Genomic DNA, 19,647 nt, shown 5'->3' on the forward strand with positions numbered 1-19,647 from the left:
TAAAAAATAAAAAATAAAACCGTTTTCGAAATTTTTAAAAAATATAAATTATTTTAAAAATTCAGTTTTATTATTTATTTATTTATTGAGTCTTTGTCGTTGTCGCCGTCAGTGTTGGACACCAAGTGCACGGCTTTGGACTCATCTCCGATCTCTCTCTTCATGTGAAAAAAATTAAAATTAAAATTACCAAAAAAAAATTGTTATCTTTAGTGAATTATTTATTGATGTGAACGGAAATTGAAAAAACAAAGATGGAGAAGTCTCGAGGAAGTTTCGTAGTATAAAGTGGAAGAAGTCGCATTTCTCTCGCTGGATTCAATCAATTTCTTTCTGCCAAAAGCTTTTTTGTTCATTTGATTTAATATCCAACAATCTATCGCTCCACGTTCTTCGTGTTCTTCCTTGAGACCTTTTCTTATTTCGGTATGTTTTTCTTCTCCTTTTCTCTCGAATTCCAGTGGTTTGTTTTCAGTTACTTTTGATTTTACTGTTTTTGTTTGTGGGTTTCTTCGCTTTATTTTAGGTTTTTTGAGTTTTGGATTACTGAATTTGCTTTTTTATTTCAGTTCTCTTGTTTGTTCCTCTCTGAACTTGCTTTGAGAAGTGATTCGATTGTGTTTTTCTTCCATTTCAAGTAGGTTTTCAGGGTTGTATTTGGGTAGATTGAATAATCGGTTGAGAGTTTTTGGATGTTTGTGGGTTTTTCACTGTGTTTGGACATTTGGATGAATGGGTATCTTGTTTGATTCTTTGAAACCCCGTGTGATTGTTGATCGGTTTGATGTCTCATTGAGCAATTTAGATTTTGTTGTTGTTACCCTTTGGAATCTGTGGGCGACCATGCCATTTTTTGGGGTTTTTGGGAGGTTATGTTGAATTTTACCATACTTTGGATTCTCTTACTTGAAGTTCTCTAACTTTTTCCCCCTTTTTTTCAGGAGTTCCCTCTAGAAATTCGTGTCAACTAAAGAAGTATTTGGACTTTATGCGTTTGCTAAGTTGATTTTCCATTATGACTTATCTGCAGGAGAAGATTGTGCGGTTAGTTTGATTCTTTTTTTTTCGAGTTACAAAGTGATGATGGTAATGGGGATTGTTTTGTTGGATATCTCTTTGGTCGAATGAACTCTTCAGTTCTTAGATAGGTGCTGTGAGACCCTACCTATCAGTTGGGGAGGAGAATGAAACATTCTTTATAAGGGTGTGGAACCTCTCCCTAGCACACGCGTTTTAGAAACCTTGAGGGGAAGCTTGAAAGGGAAAGCCCAAAGAGGACAATATCTGCTAGTGGTGGGTTTGAGGTGTTACAAATGGTATCAGAGCCAGACACTAGGCGGTGTACTAGCGAGGACGTTAGGCCCCTAAGAGGGGTGGATTGTGAGATCCCACATCGGTTGGAGAGGAGAACAAAGCATCCCTTATAAGGATGTGGAAAACTCTCCCTACTAGACGTGTTGGTCAAAGCGGGCAATATCAGCCAGCAGTAGGCTTGGACTGTTACGGATATTCTATAGATTCAATACTTTCAAATGTGATGATTGGGTGAGGATTAGTGAATTTTGATGTATAGGCCTTTCTCTCAAACTAAAGTACTCTACTGTTATCTTAGATGTATTCTCTGTTTTTTTAATTAAATTGAAGGATAGGTTTATAAAACAATGGCTTCTGACAATGCCCTTTTGAATTCGGGCCTTCTAGTATAGTATTACTCATTCATGTTTGGTCATAACTTTTATGCTTTTTCGTCCAGGTTTCCGGACCGGAGTTCAGATAAAACTTCAATGGGGTTATATTCTGCGGATAACACTTTAAATGTCGGAATAAATGGGACAAGAGCTGACTTAGTTTCAGAAAAGCCTCACAAAGAATTGGAAACTGGTTCTTACAGGATTAATAGAATTAAGAAAACCTTGAAATCATCTTCTTTCAATAAATTTATGTCCAAAAATTTTGGAACACGAAGACAAGTACTTGATCCACAGGGGCCCTTTCTCCAGAAGTGGAATAAGATATTTGTGTTGTCTTGTGTGATTGCAGTCTCGTTGGATCCTTTGTTCTTTTATGTCCCTGTGATGGACGATGATCAGAAATGTCTTGGGTTGGATAAGAAGATGGAGATTACGGCTAGTGTCTTACGTTCATTCACCGACATATTTTATATATTGCATATTGTTTTGCAATTTCGTACGGGATTTATTGCTCCATCTTCTCGAGTATTTGGAAGAGGTGTTCTAGTTGAAGATGCTTGGGCAATAGCAAAGAGATATCTGTCGTCATACTTTTTGATCGACATTCTTGCAGTCCTCCCACTTCCACAAGTATGCCATTTTTCTCTCAGGGGTATTTTTGTTGGTCATGAGCGTTGCTTTATGACCTTCTATGGGTGATCCCGTATCTTTTGTGAATTTAAGATATTCATTTGTGAACTCAACTTGCATGAAGCTGGCTTCATTTCCTCCCCCCTCCCCTTAATATTGTTGCAACAAAGGGGCTAGGGCTCTCCACATACTATTTTTGGAAACTACCGGGCCCGAACTCTACATATGAGATCCCACGTTGGTTGGAGAGGAGAACGAAACCTTTCTTATAAGGGTGTGGAAACCTTTCTCTAGTAGACGCGTTTTAAAACCATGAGACTGACGGCGATACGTAACGGGCCAAAACTGACAATATCTGCTTGCAGTGGACTTAGACTATTACAAATGGTATCAGAGCCTAACACTGGGCTGTGTGCCAGCGAGGACGTTGGACCCCCAAGGGGGGTGAATCGTGAGATCCCACGTTGGTTGGAGAGGAGAATGAAGCATTCCTTTTAAGGGTGTGGAAACCTCTCCCTAGTAGACGTGTTTTAAAAAACCGTGAGGCTGACGGCAATATGTAACGGGTCAAAACGGCAAAGCAAGTTAGTTCATATAGACGCGTTTTGAGACACAAATTTGTTAAATATAGACTGATGGATGATATCAATTTATCCATTTATAACTCTTTTATTGTCATTCATACGTTACTTATTTTCTTATTCCACATATAATTTCTGTAACTAGTCTCTACATCATTTTTTGTTTATTCAATTGGAATTCAATTTTGATTTTGGAAATTAACTTACAGAACTATGGCAGGTAGTGATCCTGATAATTGTTCCAAACATGAGAGGCTCGAGGTCGTTGAATACCAAGGACTTGCTGAAATTCATTGTTTTCTTCCAATACGTGCCTCGGTTTATTAGAATCTATCCTTTATATAAAGAAGTTACAAGAACATCTGTACTCACTGAAACTGCATGGGCTGGAGCTGCATTTAATCTCTTTCTTTACATGCTGGCAAGTCATGTGAGTTCGGTTTCTAATCTTTTTGTTTATTTATGTCATAAAGTAAGTTCGAGGGGGAAGAATGTCTGATTAATCATCTATGGGCTAGAAATTAGCATCCTTCTATATTTGTAGGCATATTACAAGCGTCATGAGATTTTATTGTTTTTGAGAATTCACTTATGTATGTCAAGTAGACTGGCTTGGTCATTATCACTCACCTTTAAAGAATATCACTTGAAATTTATGGTGCTCACAAACGAGAACTACGAATGTAAATAGGTTCATGAGATCTTATCTTGTTACTCTTTACTTTCCTCCTCCGTTTCTGTTCCTTTGAAATCTTCACTTTGTTCAGAATGTAAAAACTATGAATTTGAGCGGATGTTATTTGTGTTCTCAGGTCTTTGGTGCATTCTGGTACTTGTTTTCAATAGAACGGGAAACTACATGCTGGCAGCAGGCTTGTCACAATATTAGCTGTGATTCTAATACACTATATTGTGATGTGGCTGTCAATCTACGAAATAACTCGTTTTTAAACATTTCATGTCCACTAGTGGATGGAGACGAAGACAAACCTCCTTTTGATTTTGGGATATTTCTTGATGCTCTTAATTCTCGTGTTGTTGAGTCGATGAATTTTCCACAGAAGTTCTTTTACTGTTTCTGGTGGGGTCTGAGAAATCTAAGGTATGTGCACTGCTCATACTACAAATTTTGAGCTATAGTTAGCCTATTTGTGATGATGTGGTATCAGATTTGTAAGGAGAAGGAAAATAGAGTAATAGATAGCCTAATCTTCTGAATTCCAAATTTTTTGCAACTTGATAATCATCCATATCTTGAAATGCAAATTCCAACTGCCAGTGGTTCAAATATTGGACTTGGATGCTATTCTCTGCATGTGACTATCGACATCTAGAAAAGCGTCAGCCATTTGGCAATCATATGTCCACATATATTCCTTGATCTTCATACTCTCACCAAACTCAATTTGAATGAAAGTAAAACCAGAAAAGCTCTGCTTCATACTAGCCACAGCGACTGACGCTACTGCTTCCCCTGAGTTTAGCATACTAGCATGGATATGGGGGGTTTTTTCCTTTGTTTTTTTTTCCTGGGCATTCATCTGATTAGAAGCTTATATTTCAGTTGACATCTATTTTGAGCTTTTATATCTGATGTTAAAACGTTATATGTTTCTGCACTTATTTTGATGCAGTTCCCTGGGTCAAAATCTCCAAACAAGCACATATGTATGGGAAATTTTGTTTGCTGTTTTCATCTCCATCTCTGGCCTAGTCCTGTTTTCATTTCTCATTGGGAACATGCAGGTTTGAAGTCTTTTCCTTGTCACTTATATGAACACCAAATGGTTTTGCATATTAAAATGTGAACTATGAATATGTTCTCCTACAAAGAAAAAGAAAAAAAGAGTAGCATTCTTTTAATGCATTGCATACATACTTTGCAAGTGACAAAGCAAGTTATGAAACTCTCAGCATTCCTCATTTTGACCTGCTTGAAACAGACATATTTGCAATCCACCACTACAAGATTGGAAGAAATGAGGGTTAGAAGGAGAGATGCAGAACAATGGATGTCCCACCGTTTACTCCCTGAGAGCCTCCGGGAGCGAATCAGGAGGTACGAACAGTACAAGTGGCAGGAAACTAGAGGGGTTGATGAAGAGAATCTGGTTCGAAATCTTCCGAAAGATCTCAGAAGGGACATAAAACGCCATCTCTGCTTGTCTCTGCTAATGAGGGTGAGGATCTCTCTGTTTTCTATATTCATAGTCTCATCAGACATAAGTAAATGGTTCTCTTCTTGATTTCACCATTATGCAAGACCAACTTTGGAAAATTCTTTTTCTTTGACGTTTCAGGTACCGATATTTGAAAAAATGGATGAACAACTGCTGGATGCTATGTGTGACCGTCTCAAGCCAGTACTATACACAGAGGAAAGTTATATCGTTCGGGAAGGAGACCCAGTCGATGAGATGATCTTCATTATGCGTGGCAAGTTATTGTCTGTAACTACAAATGGTGGAAGAACTGGTTTCTTTAATTCTGAACATCTCAAGGCAGGGGATTTCTGTGGAGAAGAGTTACTGACATGGGCTCTGGATCCACATTCCTCATCCAATCTACCAATTTCAACAAGAACTGTTCGAACTCTTTCAGAAGTTGAAGCATTTGCTTTGAAGGCAGATGACTTGAAGTTTGTAGCCTCACAGTTCCGTAGACTTCACAGCAAGCAGCTGCGGCACACTTTCAGGTTTTATTCACAACAATGGAGGACATGGGCAGCGTGTTTTATACAAGCAGCGTGGCGTCGATACAGAAGAAAGAAGCATGAACAGGCTCTGTTGGAAGAAGAGAACAGGTTAAAAGATGCATTGGCCAAGACAGGTGGGAGTTCTCCTAGTTTAGGTGCTACCATCTATGCATCCAGATTTGCAGCTAACATCCTAAGAACGATTCGACGCACAAGCTCACGCAAGGCCAGGATTCCCGAGAGAATACCGCCCATGTTGCTTCAGAAACCAGCAGAGCCCGACTTTACCTCTGAAGAGAATAGTTGATAGAGCAAAGGTATTCTTTGTATACAAAAGTGATGTCTATTCTATGCATTGGTTCTTATATTCCGTAATATGGGAATGAGAGAATGTTTCTGCCATGGTGTTTTGCCTAAACGCCATTGTGTCATTAATAGCTCGATTGATAGCAAAAGATTTCAACCTCAGGTCAGTTGGGCAGAATCCAAGCAATGGTCATTGCCTCAACTATAAGTTCATCTGGATCCCTTGTGCCTATCTATCGATCTCGTGAAGATGAGTCCGTCGAACTGGATTTGTGAATATATTGAACTGTATAATCATTCGTGTCTTATAGGTCGATGTTGTTATTAGTACGACGAAGTCATTTTTTCTTCAGTCTTTTTTTCTTTTAGAATTAATGTATCATGTTTTAAATTTTTAATTACTTCGCAATTAATTGGAAACATGAGCAAACCAAAATTGATGGCTTTCCAAATTCTTGTATATATATCTGTCAAAACAAAATAGCGTTATTGAAGTCCTTAGCCCTTCTATAATTGCATTTGCTTCAAAGCTCTTAAACCGATATAGCCCGAACGGAGTCAAGAACCTCCCAGCCTACTCTCTCCGCTGCCCCGGTAGCTGCTCCAAGATGCATTCATGTTCATTTTTTAGGTAATAATAACAATCTTAATCTTTTACTTAGTTGTAAATGATATCACATGTCTCCTAATCGAATACCCAAGTTCTAAATAGTTCCATAACACCATCCATTCACCAAAGAAGTGCACAAATCATATTATAAAAGAGCTGCTTAAAATCACTCATAAGCAAGAAGAAACTCAATGAGATGTCATCAACAAGTTTGATCTCACAGAAGATATAGCTACTACCATTACAAGTCAATAATATAAATGTTTTCAGAATCAATATTCAATCACTTTCATTATTTGTAAATACCAACCAAACAGGAAATGGGTAGACCTGGACGTCGCCTCCTCTACCGGAATCAGTCCTGTGCCGGGTCTGGAGAATCAACAAGCGCCTTCACCTCCCTCCTCAGAAACGAGGGCAAAGCAAAAGCAGCAGAGTGTATCTGCCATTTTCAACAACAGTTCATATCAGTTCTATTTCTTTGAAGGAACTTATCCACATGATCTATGCTACAAGAGACTCGCTGGAGCAGAGTATATATGTACCTCTGAATTGTAGAATTTGAGCTCTCTTTCATACTCGGCTGAACCTTCTAGCTTCTCGATGGGATTGATAGGATTCTTAAAATCAACAGGTGGCCCTTCAGTTGAGCATAGCAGAAAACCTATCACACCACTGAAGAATACAAAACCCAGAATTGAGAAAGAGCAATAATCATCTGAAAATGGCAATATCAAAATGAATCCTTTAAAAGCAGTGTGCTACAAGTTGTGGTGACCTTGGATACGTTGGAACGCTGCCCCATGCATAATGAACAGATCCTTTGAAAATCTTACGGCAAATAGAGATCATATCTTGAATAAGATGTGTATGTAGCCACATACTTTCTGCCATGTTACAGAGAACACCACCAGGTTTCAATGCTTTTGCTATCGTCTCAAAGAATGGCTTCTCAACTAGCTCCTGAGCAGGCCCTAAAATAGCAACAACCTTACTTAAACTAGAGATACCACAGGAAATGCCTTTTGTGAGCATACCAGTGACATGCACTTGTTATAAATGAGTTACATGAACTCAATATCATATAAACTACGAACATACCAACAGGGTCCGAGGAATCAACTATGACAGCATCGTATTTCTCTTTAGGTGCACGCCGTAGGAAATCAATAGCTGTAAAAATCATGACGCAGAGAGATAACATTGGGCATATAGCATAATAATCTCAATGGCGATCCAATTAATTGATATAAAAAAATATATAAAAGGAAAGATAAACTACATCAGGACATACCATCTCCAACGTGAAGGTGGACACGGGGATCCTCAAATCCTTTAGCTAACTCGGGAAAGAACTCCTTGGATACCTATAGGTAAAGAAACCAGGACAACAAGGTGATTAACTTGAGAGAAAACGTAGTGAGTTTATCACAAAAGCGGATGTTACATATCATACATCAATGACCATCTTATCTATCTCACATATATCGATATGCTCTACAGAGTTGTGGCGAGCGACTTCCCTTAGAACTCCACCATCACCACCACCAACAACAAGAACCTGCAACAGATTTGATTGAACATACATAACTTAATCTTCAACAGCTGAAAGAAATCCATGCGGCTAAACACAAAGACGTAATCTTAGTGTAAAATGATTTTGAAACAGATATAAAATCCCGTGACTTCGTCAAGCTAACTATTTTATGCAAACCCAAGATAGCAACAAACTCGTAGAACAAAATGATCAAAACAGATCAAACTGGATAGATAATCGATCCTATCAAGTGCAACTATATAAGTTTCACATTGGCAAGCAAGTCAAGATCGGAACCAATCAGATGCCAAAAGTAAGCTAACTCATAGTTACCAAACCACAATTCCAGTTGCTTGTTTTAAAATCAAAACTCTTAACAACAAAGAAATCATTCCATCATTCCTCATACTGATTGCACGAGAAAATGGAAGACTACAACTGTAAAGACGAAAGCACAATGGTTTGAATATATGAAGTCACCGTTTTGGGAGATGGAATTGAACAGAGGGGCAGGTGAGTTATCATCTCCTGGTAGGCACACTCATCTTTCTCAGTTAACTGGACAATACCATCTAGAACAAGCACTTTCCCATATGAAGTGGACTGTCAATGAAAAATCGTGGTATTAGCTACCTCAAATTTATATTTCATTTAGGAAATCACAGAATGTTAAGCAAAAAGGGACAATACAAAACAGAAAACATACCTCGAAAACAACTACTTCTTGGTACTCTGACCTCCTTTGAAATAATATAGACTCTACTTGCAGGGAATGTGCTTCTCCTAAAAACAAACAGAATTATAAAGGCCATAATTGTCGTGCTTGAGGTAGGAAGGCAAAACTCATACTATCGTCGGTTAGAACACTCAAGCAAGGATCAACTTAATATAAATAGATATCAATCCTTAATATTTGAATTACAAAAACTCCCTGAATATTTGTCGTTAGTTTTTCATTAATTATCTAATAGAAATCGACTCGTTTCGTAGCATGAAACTAGGCTTGCCATAAGGAGCTTCAAATACTTCTCACCTATAACACAGATCTTTCCTCAAATGTTTTACATAAAATGAACAATGGCCAAAATAGTTTTCATGCAAAGTTCATCGGCCAAAGAAGAACGCCTAAAGAAAAAATGATGTTCATCAGATAGGCAATAATATAAGCTATCAAAAGATAAAGAAAAAAGTAGAGAAGGGTACCAGGCCACATGGGATTGTTGAAGTAGACCATTTTGTTTCCCTTATCTGAATTTGGAAGATATTGAAACAAAAACATGTCAATGAAGGATCTGATCAGAACACGTGAATGGTAGAACCAAAATAGAAGGAAACAAGCATAGTTAATTACCAGAAGCAGACTGATGTTCTGAGAACCAGCCAGAAACAACAGTGGAATGGCACTTGGCATCAAGCTCAGGGGCTGAAGCCATGGCCTTTAAACAACAAGAAGGGATCTCCTTCTTTGGAACAATCCCATTACTCGCCTTCCCATCCATAGTCTTCTGGCATCCCAAACCTCTTCCTGCGTCGGCTTCCATAAATGATCCTTTTCTTCTCGAGCTCCAGTCTCTATAGATTCAAATTCATACATGAGAAGAAGCGATATACAAACTTTGTATGAAAGATTTGACACACTACAATAGTTTCCAGCAACCAACTAAATACAGATTAAGAAGAAACATCACTTGCAGCAAAGCAAGCTAGTTCAAGCAATCATTCTTCATCATATATTTAAAAATTCTACAAAATCACTGTACTAATAGCAACAAAAAACGAAGAAAAAGATTGATAAAAAAGTAGGCCCAGAGGATGAGAAAATTTACCAGCTGATAATAAACCCAAGCCAAAACCAGAGCTAAAGGTCATAGTTTATACAAAACAACCTATTGTTGGAAAAAGGTAACTTCAATGAATTTTCTCTGAATGGAAACAAATAATAACACGTAGATCATGGGATCAGGTCAATAAACGGTAATTAAGACCGTTTTGATGAATCATATCATAAGAAAATTTGATTCTCCAAAATCCCTTATTAGCTTCCTTCAAGATTCAATGTCGGAAATAGCCAAATATGTCAAGTATATTGAACCCTATATATTAGGACACTGTGTAAGGAATAGGACATGGAACACCCTTCCCTCGCTAATTCGCACTCCCTTGGGCCCCAAACGTTGAAAAGAAAAACTATATTTAAAGCGATACATATATCTCCAACGATTCGATCAAAACAGAACAATATTAACCAACAATTTCTCAAACAAGATGGCTAGATGATTCAAAAACGAAAAAATGAACGGGAAAATCGTAAGACTAAGGATAAATCATTCTATAGCCCGAAATTTCCAGTTTGAGTCCGAGATTGAAGCGCAAGGAGGACGAAAGTGAAAATGATAGCAGTATTTGAGCACGAACACAACATTGAACTCAACAATCGGAAGAATAAGAAGACAGAGAGAGAGAGATAGAGAGAGAAGGGATACATACCCACAATATGTATCCGTAATCAAAAGACAAAACAAAAAAAAAGAAAATCCGAGGAAACAAACAGAATCCATCAAAACAGAAGAAAAATGCATTTAAGTAACAATCAAACCAAACTCAGAGCGAGGCCATGGATCCCAGAGCAAGAACAATCAAAGCAGAGTCAAAAAGGGTTAACGACAGAGAGATTACCAGGCGTTAATTTCTGGAAATGGGAACTTCCAACTTCTGGGAGAGACGCAAACAAGCAAGAAAGAGACGCAAAAACAATTCTCTCATACACAAACACACTCAATCTCTTCGTTTCACTCCTCTCTCTCTCTCTCTCTCTCTCTCTCTGTATGCTCTGGTTTCCGATTCTCGTTGAAGTACGATGAAAATTGGGATTTGGGGCATTACATTTATATATAGAAAATTGAAGAAAGATCGTGAATCTTGATTAGGTGTGCGGATCAGAAATTGTGCCGCGACCCGACGAGGACGAACCTGTATTTTGCACGCGATCAATAAGTTGAAAAAATTGAAAGTTAGGACCCCATCTCAAAGATTCTCGAGCCACAAAACTCCTCCATTCCAGACCTTTCATGTCACACAAAATTTGGACATTAACATTTCGCCATAACTTTTAGGTAAGAATAATTAATAATATCTAAATTATTCTTATTTAAATTTATTTTTCAAAATAAGTTCTACAAATAATAAAAAATATTAAATGTTAATTAAAAAAGTTAACCTAAAGCTAATCTTATTCTTTAAAAATTAAATGAACGATTAAATAATTAATATAGAGGAAGAACTAAGGAATTGAATTAAAAATAATTTCCATTATTATTTGTAAAAAAATAAATATGTTTATATCATAAATAATTTAAGACTTTCGTGTTACCTCTACAAAAAACAATCAAATCGAGCTAAACGAAATTACTACAAGTCGAGGGCATTAAAGGCCCACCCTAACCTCGATCACGGCTCTTTGTTAGGTCAAGGGAGAAGATTTAGGCTTCGAACCAATTTCCTTCTTCTCTTTGCTTCGTGCTCGGTCTGGTATATTTTCTCGAGTTTCTCTTTTACTATTAAAATTATTTATACAAAATAAAAAAAACGGATACTCGTAGAAAATTGAAATAAAAATAGTTTATATTGAAAAGCATACGGAATAAATTAAAATGATTTCTTTAAACATTAAAGTAGAATTAATACTGTAAAGTTAAATATTGTTTGGAAAAGGTGTTTTTTCGAGCATCAAAACTATCTTTATTTGTAGACATTTTTTCTATTTAAATATAGTTATCTAATTTCCGCACATTTATTATAGACGGTTTGAACAATCGAAATTAAATTATTAACCTAATATCTCAATTAAAAAAATTATAACATCTATAATCTCAATTAATACAAAGTTTAATGGTCCATTTGAAAATTAATAAAGATAAGACAAGAGCAAACTTTTAAACTAAATAAATTATTTTTTAAAATCAAAGATATATATATATATTTTATATATATATATATATATTATTTATAAAGCAAATATTCTGAGAAGCACTTGCCACATGAGATAAGATACAAATCCTTTTAAATTTAAAAAATGGTTTCTTAAATAAATATTCAGATTCCTTTTTTTTTTTATAAATATTTCCAAGCCTTTAATTTAATTTACTCGTTTTGATTTTATATTCTTCCTATCAAATTACTATATAGCCCCTGTGAAACTATAATAATAATAAATTAGCATAAAGTCTTATATAAAGTTGATTAAACGTCACAATGGAATATTTTGTAATGTCATGTAAGAATAAAATTTATCGTTAGAAATAATTGACAATTCAGTGTGTTTAAATATCACCATTAGTTTCACTATACAAATTTTCTTTTTTTGATATATGTAATAGATATTTTAGATACTGCAGTGTTTGATATTTTAGTCGGGTCAATCTGACCAATCAACCCATTCATAATTCTATTTTAAAATTATTATTAAGATTAAAAAAAAAATCTCCAGACATTTGTTTAACAATTCTTGTGTCTTATGAAGGTTTAATGTTTGAGTTTTATGAAATTTTAATTTATCGATGTAACATGTATTGCAGATGAGTATAACTTTCAAATATTTAAAAATATGAACAATTCGACGATCCAACTCAATTCAACCCGAAGCTTTTGAGTTGAGTCACAAACCTTATTTAGCTATACAGGTCATAAATCCAAAATTATGGAACGAGTTTTTTTATATATATATAATTTAAGTAGGTCAAATAACTATAGAACAAAAAAATATTATATTTTATTAGACGCTAAATCAAAACTTTACAAATTTATTAAATAGTTTTTAAAGTTTGAGAAGCTTTTATAATATAACAATTTAATAGAGATATAAAATGTGATATATACACGTGGCATAATATGAAGCATGTGCATTTTCAAAATAAGAAAAAAAATATTAATTGGTGAGTGGACTCGTTCAAGACCGTCGTTTCCTTGTACCTACCATTTGTGGGCCCCTTTTTATTTTTCGCATTTTAAAATTATATATTAATTTTAAATTATTTTATTTGGATTTGGACTTTTGGAGTGAATTATTGTCTGACGAAGAGTTGAATTATTCTGCAAATTTTAATTTATATTTTAGCGTTTAAAATATTTATTAGTCAAAAGATATGACAAAATTGAACCACAACACAAGAAGAAATATTCTTTTATTTAGGTCAATTATATTTAAATTTGGAAGTTTTTTTATTTTTTATTATTAAAAAAATTACCATACATTTCTTTTTATTTTGTTGATTTGATTATCCTTAAAATTTTCAACTAATAATTTCATAAATTTTAATTAAAATATTAAACCATGAGTTCTAAATATCAACCTAATTTTGAGAAATTGAAGGGTATAAATGACTTTTCACTCTATAATTTTACTTATAAATTAAGTTGTTAAATAATACTATTATTGGTTGTTAGAAGGGGGCGAAGTGGCATTCTAACAACCATGGAACTAGGAGAAGGTTGTTTAGGGGCAAAAAGGGAAAAACATCAAACATTCCAAAATATAATAAAAAGACATCATATTAAATTATGTCATAAAAGTTCGTAAACATAATTATTACCTTTAATTAAAGGTTGACGTGACAATTGATTATAGTATGGTTATCTAAATATGGTTAAAAAAAAAGACGTTTTCAATTTGATATCGAATACTATGATGCCAAACAAGCTCCATCAAACTTCAACGTCCTCTGAGCATATTAAAAGAGAACAAATTAACTTGACTAATTTCAAGCTAGTTTGTGCGTATCTCGACTAATTTCATGTAACAACTGTCTGATTTTTTAGATTATTAGTTGTTTTAGATGCACGGCTTGTGTTATTTTTTGTGTCCAATGGGAATGTTGGTTCATTTTCAAGTCTAGGGGAGAAGCTAATCTTGCCTAGCCTATTCTCTGATTTCCTCTTCTTTTTTGATATCGAACTGATGTAGTGACAAAGATCTGTTAGTTCGAACGCCTTTGATCTGTTTTTTGAGCAAGAATCACGATGCTTACGAGACGCTACTCGAAAAACATTGGTTACCAGCGACGAAACTTTGCGAATATGTCATTCTTGACAAAGCAACTCGACCGGGTGCAAAGTTATATATATATTCCAATCTCACATGATTTATAAAGAAGCAAAAGAACATTATATTCAAACTTGGAACTAAAAAAATATTAGTCATTTTCAATCGTCCAAGCATACTAAAAGCCAACCAAGCACTTCATTTTCAACCCAGCCATCTCGTAGTCATTTTCAATCAAGCTTCAATCATTCTCAGCCCATTTGCCATCAGCTTATCTTACCGTCGATTTTGCATAAACTCCTCATCTTATAACTTATCTTGCAATCCTCATTCTCTGATACGTATTCCTTAAGTAAGAGGAAAAGGATGGAATATCACATCTCTGTTCATCAGCAAGATTCACTCTCCCCCATTTTAATTGAACTTTAAACTTAAAATTAATACTCCATTAGTATTGTCGTTGTTTTTTTTTTTGAAAATGTATAGCTATGTTTCAGTTTTGTGAGTGTTGATTTTTTTTAGTTCCACTGTTTTGTTGGATTTGGTAGTATTGATGCTGGGTTAAATGTTCTTCCAGTAGCTCGATGAATTGAGTGTTCCTTTTTCAGATGAATTTGAGCGTTTTTAGAACCAGATTTGGGTGTGTTGTTTGCTTGTTTTTTAATTATAGATTGGTTTTTACTCTTTAGTATGATTTTGGGGAAGGCAATGATTCTACAGAAACTAAAATGAACTACCTCATTTAAGTACACAGTTTATCCATAATGTTCAGAATTTGAATGAACCTCAATCAAATTTGTGTGAAGATGATTTGATAAGAACAGTTCAAGTGGATTTCTACAATCACAAAATTCTTCAACGAATAGCAAGTAGTCAATTTGATAAGAAGATTTCAACCATCCTTCCCTCCTAAGAAACTAGTCTCCCCCCTTCAATTTCTTAAAAAAAAAATTGTTCAACTAGCTATTGAAATTCAGACAGTTCATAGCAAGTTTTGGACACAAATTGATAAATACTGGCTAAAACAGAATATGAATGCAAGAAGATAACCAGAATCAAGAAATATTGAAAAGCTGGATAACGTTATTCTAATTTCCATTCTATCTCGAAATCAATCCATCAACAGAAAAAACGAAACTATAATTCGAATTAAAGAAACAAAGGCGATGAAATCGAATTACAGAAATCGGATCACCTGAGATCTTATTCGGAATCTAACCTCGAAATATCAAAAATCGTAGCACCGACCGTTTCTTTCCCAATCGCCATAGCGAGTTGGCTCGGGACCTTTAGGTCCACCGACCTCGCCAGTCGCTTTGTTCACATCAGCTCCCTCATCTTCACTATCTCGATCATCTCCGGCAGCCTCGTGTTGATCCGGCAAACTTCCTTTTCCAGCTTCTCGTTGCTCCTCGCCGGGAACACCTTGCTCCAATCGAGAAGGTTGTTGATTCGCCGAGGAGGAGACGAGTCGACTCACCGAAGTGGAAGTGACGCGATTCACCGCCGATAGAGCGGTGAGACTAGGCGGCGAGAATAGACGGGTGAGATTGCTCGACATTCTTCTTCGCTCTCAAACGGATCTGCAGACGGCTGACGGTTAGTACGTGAAAAAAAATATCAATATTTATACTGCTTCAATACGACGTCGTGTTGGACGCTAGAACACACCACGTGTCCTTGTTTCATTGCGGCCTGGTAGAGACGTGTTTGGATAAAAAACCCAAATCCTTCACATGCTTTAACAGCGTCAGCGTTATTGCTATCAAAGCCAAACGCGGCCATAGAAAGCAAATTGGAAACTAAGAGAGTAAAGCAGAAGAAGAAAATGGGCGTTGAAGGGCATCTTTTGAAGCGAATTCCTCGCATTAAATTCCCCGAAAGGCACCCGAAATCTTCAGCTTCAGGTATCTCTCTTTTTCACCCTTTAATTCCTTCGATTTTCTCCACCTTATTCTTCTTTTTGTTTGAAAATTTCTTTCTAACATTGTTTGAATTTTTTGAATCTTGTGGATGAGTTCTTGGTACTCTCTGGTAGATTGCTTGTTTGTTTGGTTGCAGAGGATCGGAATTTCACTGGCTTTTTGTTCCTGTTTGAGAATTTGTTTGTCTGTTTGATCGTGTAGAAATTGGAACTCCTTTGGTTTAGAACTGACTCAATTGTTTTGTTCTTGTGGAAGATTTGTTGTTTGTTTAGTTGTATAGAAACAGAAACTCATTAGCTAGAAATTTGGTTAACTCTTCGGTTCCTGTGGAAATTTTTGTGCTCCCACTGTTTGTTTGTGTAGAAACATAGACTCATTGGATTAGAAACTGAGGCAAATTGCAAATACTTTCGATTAAATTATAAGTTTAATCTCGGTTTGTTTCTAATTATCTATAAACGTTCAATTTTGTGTTTAAAAGTTATTGACACATTTAATATCTTTTTAAATTAACGAATCTCTTATACATAATGTTGTCTTATTGGATAATCATTTCATTTTTGTTCTACCATTCACGCTTTTACATTTCTTAAAGAAACTTTTGAATTCTTAGTCATCAAAGGTTTAGAAATTTATTAGATATTTGTCAAAGTTAATTACTTATTTGACACAAATTTAAAAATTCAAGCTCTTATTAGAAATTTTTAAAGTTAAGAAACATTTCTTACTAATTTTCCGTTTCTGTTTGGTTGTGTATGAACACAAGCTCACTGGGTTTTGGAATTGGTGCAAGTTTTTGTTCCTGTGGAAGAATTTTGTTATTGTGGAGGATTTCTGGTTCTATTTGGTAGTGTAGAGCAGAAATTCACTGTTTTTAGGTACTGAGTGAATCGTTATGTTCCTCCTATGGAAGATTTCTTGTCTGTTTGGTTGTTTTGTTCAGAACCAGAAACTCACTGGGTGTTTAAGCTGAGTCAACAATTTCGTTTTCGTAAAAGAATACTCTCCTCTGTTGGGTGGTATTGAAATAAATCTAAGCACAATTTTAGTTTTGGTACTATGTTCGATGCTGATGTTCTAACAGTTATTGGTCACGTGTTGTATACTCGTTAGCTTAATGGACATATGCCAGGCGCTAATTGTGCGAAGTTAATATGAGCTCTACACATATCTAAGCATACAAATGCATTAACTTATTGATTTTGGATTCATACCCTTACTGTAATCTGTGCCTAGTTTTTTAAGAATGACTGTATTTGTGTTTTTTCATATCCTGTCTCGATCCATATTTGTTGTTACAAAATTTGGGTGAGATTCAGTTTGGTTGATGGAAGTAATCTCTGAGCAATCCTTTGGTTCTTAAGATTTATTAGTATCTGGCTTAAGGCGACCCTGCACTCTTCCTTTAAGTTATCCTATATGTTATTGGAAATCTTCATTAGACTCTTCTGATTCCTTCCTTATACTTTCTTGATTCCTTGGTGTAAGATCCTACATTGATTGGAGAGGAGAACGAAATATTTCTTATAAGAGTGTGGTAACCTCTCCCTAGTAGATGTATTTTAAAATTGTGATGCTAACGGCAAATATAACAGGCCAAAGCAGACAATATCTACTAGCGGTGGAGTTGGCCTGTTACACTTTCCTTATGACTTCTAGTCTAGCTTGGGAAGGTTTGAAGTCAATTTAGAGGCCTTAGGCCGTGTTTGGTTTTTGGGAGCTTGTTTTTTGAAAATTGAATTTATTTTCTCGAAAAATTCCATCTTTTATAAGAAAACATTTGAATTCCGGACTAAATTCAAAAAAATGGATACAGAACAAAGAACGTATTCATATGCTTAATTTAAAAAAATAAGAAGTGTAATGATTATCAAATAATTGCGGGATGACAAAATCGACATTTAAAATAATTATTGATATCTTATCTGTTGAACTAAGATAACTTAAAAGCTTCTCGTGCTTGCATTTGAATTAGTTTCAGCCTTTGCATTTAACTCTTTTGATAATGTTTGGTTAAGTTCATGTGTAAAACAAATTACAAATTCTTTCTTGAACAAAGTTCCCAACTTATTTTGTTAGCCTGATGAATCTTACAATTTCTTCTTTTAGGATCTTCTTCCCAATCTCAACAGCGCCCTTCAACAGAAAACCTTGGTTACTATGCACTTTCGGGTTCCAACGTCCCAGCGCCGCTCCAAGACACGGCCGTGGGAGGAAAAGCGTCTCTCCTGCCAAAGCGTACGCCTGTCTCCGACAGAGAGATAGAGGCTATATTGGTAAGCAAAATTTTGAGATCTTACGTTGATTGGTTAGAGAGGGAACAAAACATTTCTTATAAGGGTGTTCTCTCTCTAGTAGACGCGTTTAAAATCGTGAAGTTGACGGCAATATGTAACGGGTCAAAGCGGACAATATCTACTAGCAGTAGCAGATATTGTAAAAGTCCAAGTCCACTTTTAGTAGATATTGTCCACTTTGATCTGTTATGTACCATCGTCAGCCTCACTGTTTTAAATAGTGTCTATTAGAGAGAGGTTTCCACACTTTTATAAATAATGTTTCATTCTCATCTTTAACCGGCGAGGGAGCTCACAAAAATAGTCTGTTTTACGTCGATATGATACATGCATTCACAAATTTTATGGCACGTGTTAGAATTGTGAAATCAATAACAATTGAAAATGAACTTTAGTCTTAAACATGGACGGATGTTTGTTCTGATATTATCATTTGAGCTTTTCAAACTCCATGATTTTTCTAATCTCTCTATGTTTTGTGTCAATGCAGTTAGGTGGAACCTTTTGATCTTCTCCATCCGACGTCGAGGAAAGCTTAGCGTGACGATTCGATGTTAATCAATAATATTTCTGTAAACATTTGTTGCAAACTTTTGCATTTGCCTAGAATGTTATCAGAATCATTCTGATTTTGATTCTCTTCTTTGTATGGAACTGTTAAAGCTCCACGCCCACTGGTCGAGGGGAGGAAGAAAACACATGCCTGTTGCTCGAAACTCCGAGCATAGGTCTTCTCTTATGCTTTCTTTATTATCTTCTCATCAAACTGTATAGAAGATTTCAGACGTATCAATTTTCTAAACAGATATCTAAATCAAACCATTGTAACTTGTCGTAGTATTATTTTACCGTATATATAGAGTAAAATATAAAAATAGAGAATATTCTTCGGATTGACAATATAATTTACTTAAAATATTAGATAAATGGTAGTGACAATTTGTTAAGTTTATAAATAATCAATATTTACAATTACTGTTAAAGAATAATAAAAACGTGTAAATTTATTATCTTAAAATTAAAATTCAGTAAAATTTGAAAATAGCATCCGTGGAAGAATTTGATCGGGCAATTTGACCAATTTTCTTGGCATCCAAACAGAAAATTGAATCTCTTTATGAGAATATTCCATCGCATTTATCCCTTTATTCTCTTTGTTTTTCCATGAGGCGTTGGGAGGAGGAAAAGAATCAACGGATGTGGTTCGTCGGATCAAAATCCGTGAGTTGATATGTTTTTGGGGGTTTGTGAGTTGATATGTTTTTAGGTTGGTTCGTGAGTTGATATGTTTTTGGTTAGGTCGTCTCGACCAACTTGAAAATAAGGTTGTGATTCAAC

At 35.4% G+C, this 19,647-nt stretch overlaps 4 protein-coding genes across 9 annotated transcripts; 2 read left to right on the forward strand and 2 right to left on the reverse strand.

Moving 5' to 3' along the window:
* The first annotated feature begins 246 nt into the window (after window positions 1-246).
* On the forward strand, window positions 247-6,363 carry LOC111491248 (cyclic nucleotide-gated ion channel 1). Its single transcript, XM_023140067.1, has 8 exons — window positions 247-426; window positions 942-1,044; window positions 1,754-2,321; window positions 3,123-3,332; window positions 3,715-4,004; window positions 4,537-4,648; window positions 4,846-5,082; window positions 5,203-6,363. The coding sequence occupies exons 2-8, from the start codon at window positions 1,016-1,018 to the stop codon at window positions 5,902-5,904; spliced, it is 2,148 nt and encodes a 715-aa protein (XP_022995835.1). The 5' UTR covers window positions 247-426; window positions 942-1,015; the 3' UTR covers window positions 5,905-6,363.
* Window positions 6,364-6,632: 269 nt separating this feature from the next.
* LOC111491249 (spermine synthase-like) lies at window positions 6,633-11,506 on the reverse strand. 6 transcript variants are annotated; one of them, XM_023140069.1, is made up of 12 exons: window positions 11,421-11,506; window positions 11,021-11,113; window positions 9,402-9,622; window positions 9,254-9,304; window positions 8,757-8,833; window positions 8,531-8,653; window positions 7,970-8,074; window positions 7,808-7,880; window positions 7,615-7,686; window positions 7,292-7,487; window positions 7,059-7,188; window positions 6,636-6,955 (listed from the first exon to the last, which is right to left on the reverse strand). In XM_023140069.1, the coding sequence occupies exons 3-12, from the start codon at window positions 9,589-9,591 to the stop codon at window positions 6,869-6,871; spliced, it is 1,104 nt and encodes a 367-aa protein (XP_022995837.1). In that variant the 5' UTR covers window positions 9,592-9,622; window positions 11,021-11,113; window positions 11,421-11,506; the 3' UTR covers window positions 6,636-6,868. The 6 variants fall into 6 exon arrangements, with proteins under 6 accessions (XP_022995836.1, XP_022995837.1, XP_022995840.1 ...); XM_023140068.1 differs by lacking the exons at window positions 11,021-11,113; window positions 11,421-11,506 and adding an exon at window positions 10,727-11,009 and having other exon boundaries at window positions 6,633-6,955; XM_023140072.1 differs by lacking the exons at window positions 11,021-11,113; window positions 11,421-11,506 and adding an exon at window positions 10,727-11,009 and having other exon boundaries at window positions 9,254-9,298.
* Window positions 11,507-15,124: 3,618 nt separating this feature from the next.
* On the reverse strand, window positions 15,125-15,700 carry LOC111491251 (succinate dehydrogenase assembly factor 4, mitochondrial). Its single transcript, XM_023140076.1, has one exon. It carries the CDS (start codon window positions 15,646-15,648, stop codon window positions 15,316-15,318), a length of 333 nt encoding a protein of 110 aa, XP_022995844.1. The 5' UTR covers window positions 15,649-15,700; the 3' UTR covers window positions 15,125-15,315.
* Window positions 15,701-15,809: 109 nt separating this feature from the next.
* On the forward strand, window positions 15,810-19,129 carry LOC111491252. Its single transcript, XM_023140077.1, has 3 exons — window positions 15,810-15,994; window positions 18,122-18,288; window positions 18,800-19,129. Exons 1-3 carry the CDS (start codon window positions 15,916-15,918, stop codon window positions 18,815-18,817), a joined length of 264 nt encoding a protein of 87 aa, XP_022995845.1. The 5' UTR covers window positions 15,810-15,915; the 3' UTR covers window positions 18,818-19,129.
* Window positions 19,130-19,647: the final 518 nt, after the last annotated feature.

The sequence above is a fragment of the Cucurbita maxima genome, unplaced genomic scaffold (assembly GCF_002738345.1).
Source record: "Cucurbita maxima cultivar Rimu unplaced genomic scaffold, Cmax_1.0 Cma_Scf00016, whole genome shotgun sequence".
Lineage (NCBI taxonomy): Eukaryota > Viridiplantae > Streptophyta > Magnoliopsida > Cucurbitales > Cucurbitaceae > Cucurbita > Cucurbita maxima.

Coding starts and splice junctions, on each gene's coding strand:
- LOC111491248 (XM_023140067.1), top strand. CDS start 1,016: ATGACTTATCTGCAGGAGAAGATTGTGCG. Junction 2,322..3,122: donor CAGTCCTCCCACTTCCACAA/GTATGCCATTTT, acceptor GAACTATGGCAG/GTAGTGATCCTGATAATTGT. Junction 3,333..3,714: donor TTTACATGCTGGCAAGTCAT/GTGAGTTCGGTT, acceptor TTGTGTTCTCAG/GTCTTTGGTGCATTCTGGTA.
- LOC111491249 (XM_023140068.1), bottom strand. CDS start 9,591: ATGGAAGCCGACGCAGGAAGAGGTTTGGGATGCCAGAAGACTATGGAT. Junction 8,654..8,756: donor AAGAAGTAGTTGTTTTCGAG/GTATGTTTTCTG, acceptor TTTCATTGACAG/TCCACTTCATATGGGAAAGT. Junction 7,189..7,291: donor AGCGTTCCAACGTATCCAAG/GTCACCACAACT, acceptor TGTATTCTTCAG/TGGTGTGATAGGTTTTCTGC.
- LOC111491251 (XM_023140076.1), bottom strand. CDS start 15,648: ATGTCGAGCAATCTCACCCGTCTATTCTCGCCGCCTAGTCTCACCGCT.
- LOC111491252 (XM_023140077.1), top strand. CDS start 15,916: ATGGGCGTTGAAGGGCATCTTTTGAAGCGAATTCCTCGCATTAAATTC. Junction 15,995..18,121: donor CCCGAAATCTTCAGCTTCAG/GTATCTCTCTTT, acceptor TTCTTCTTTTAG/GATCTTCTTCCCAATCTCAA.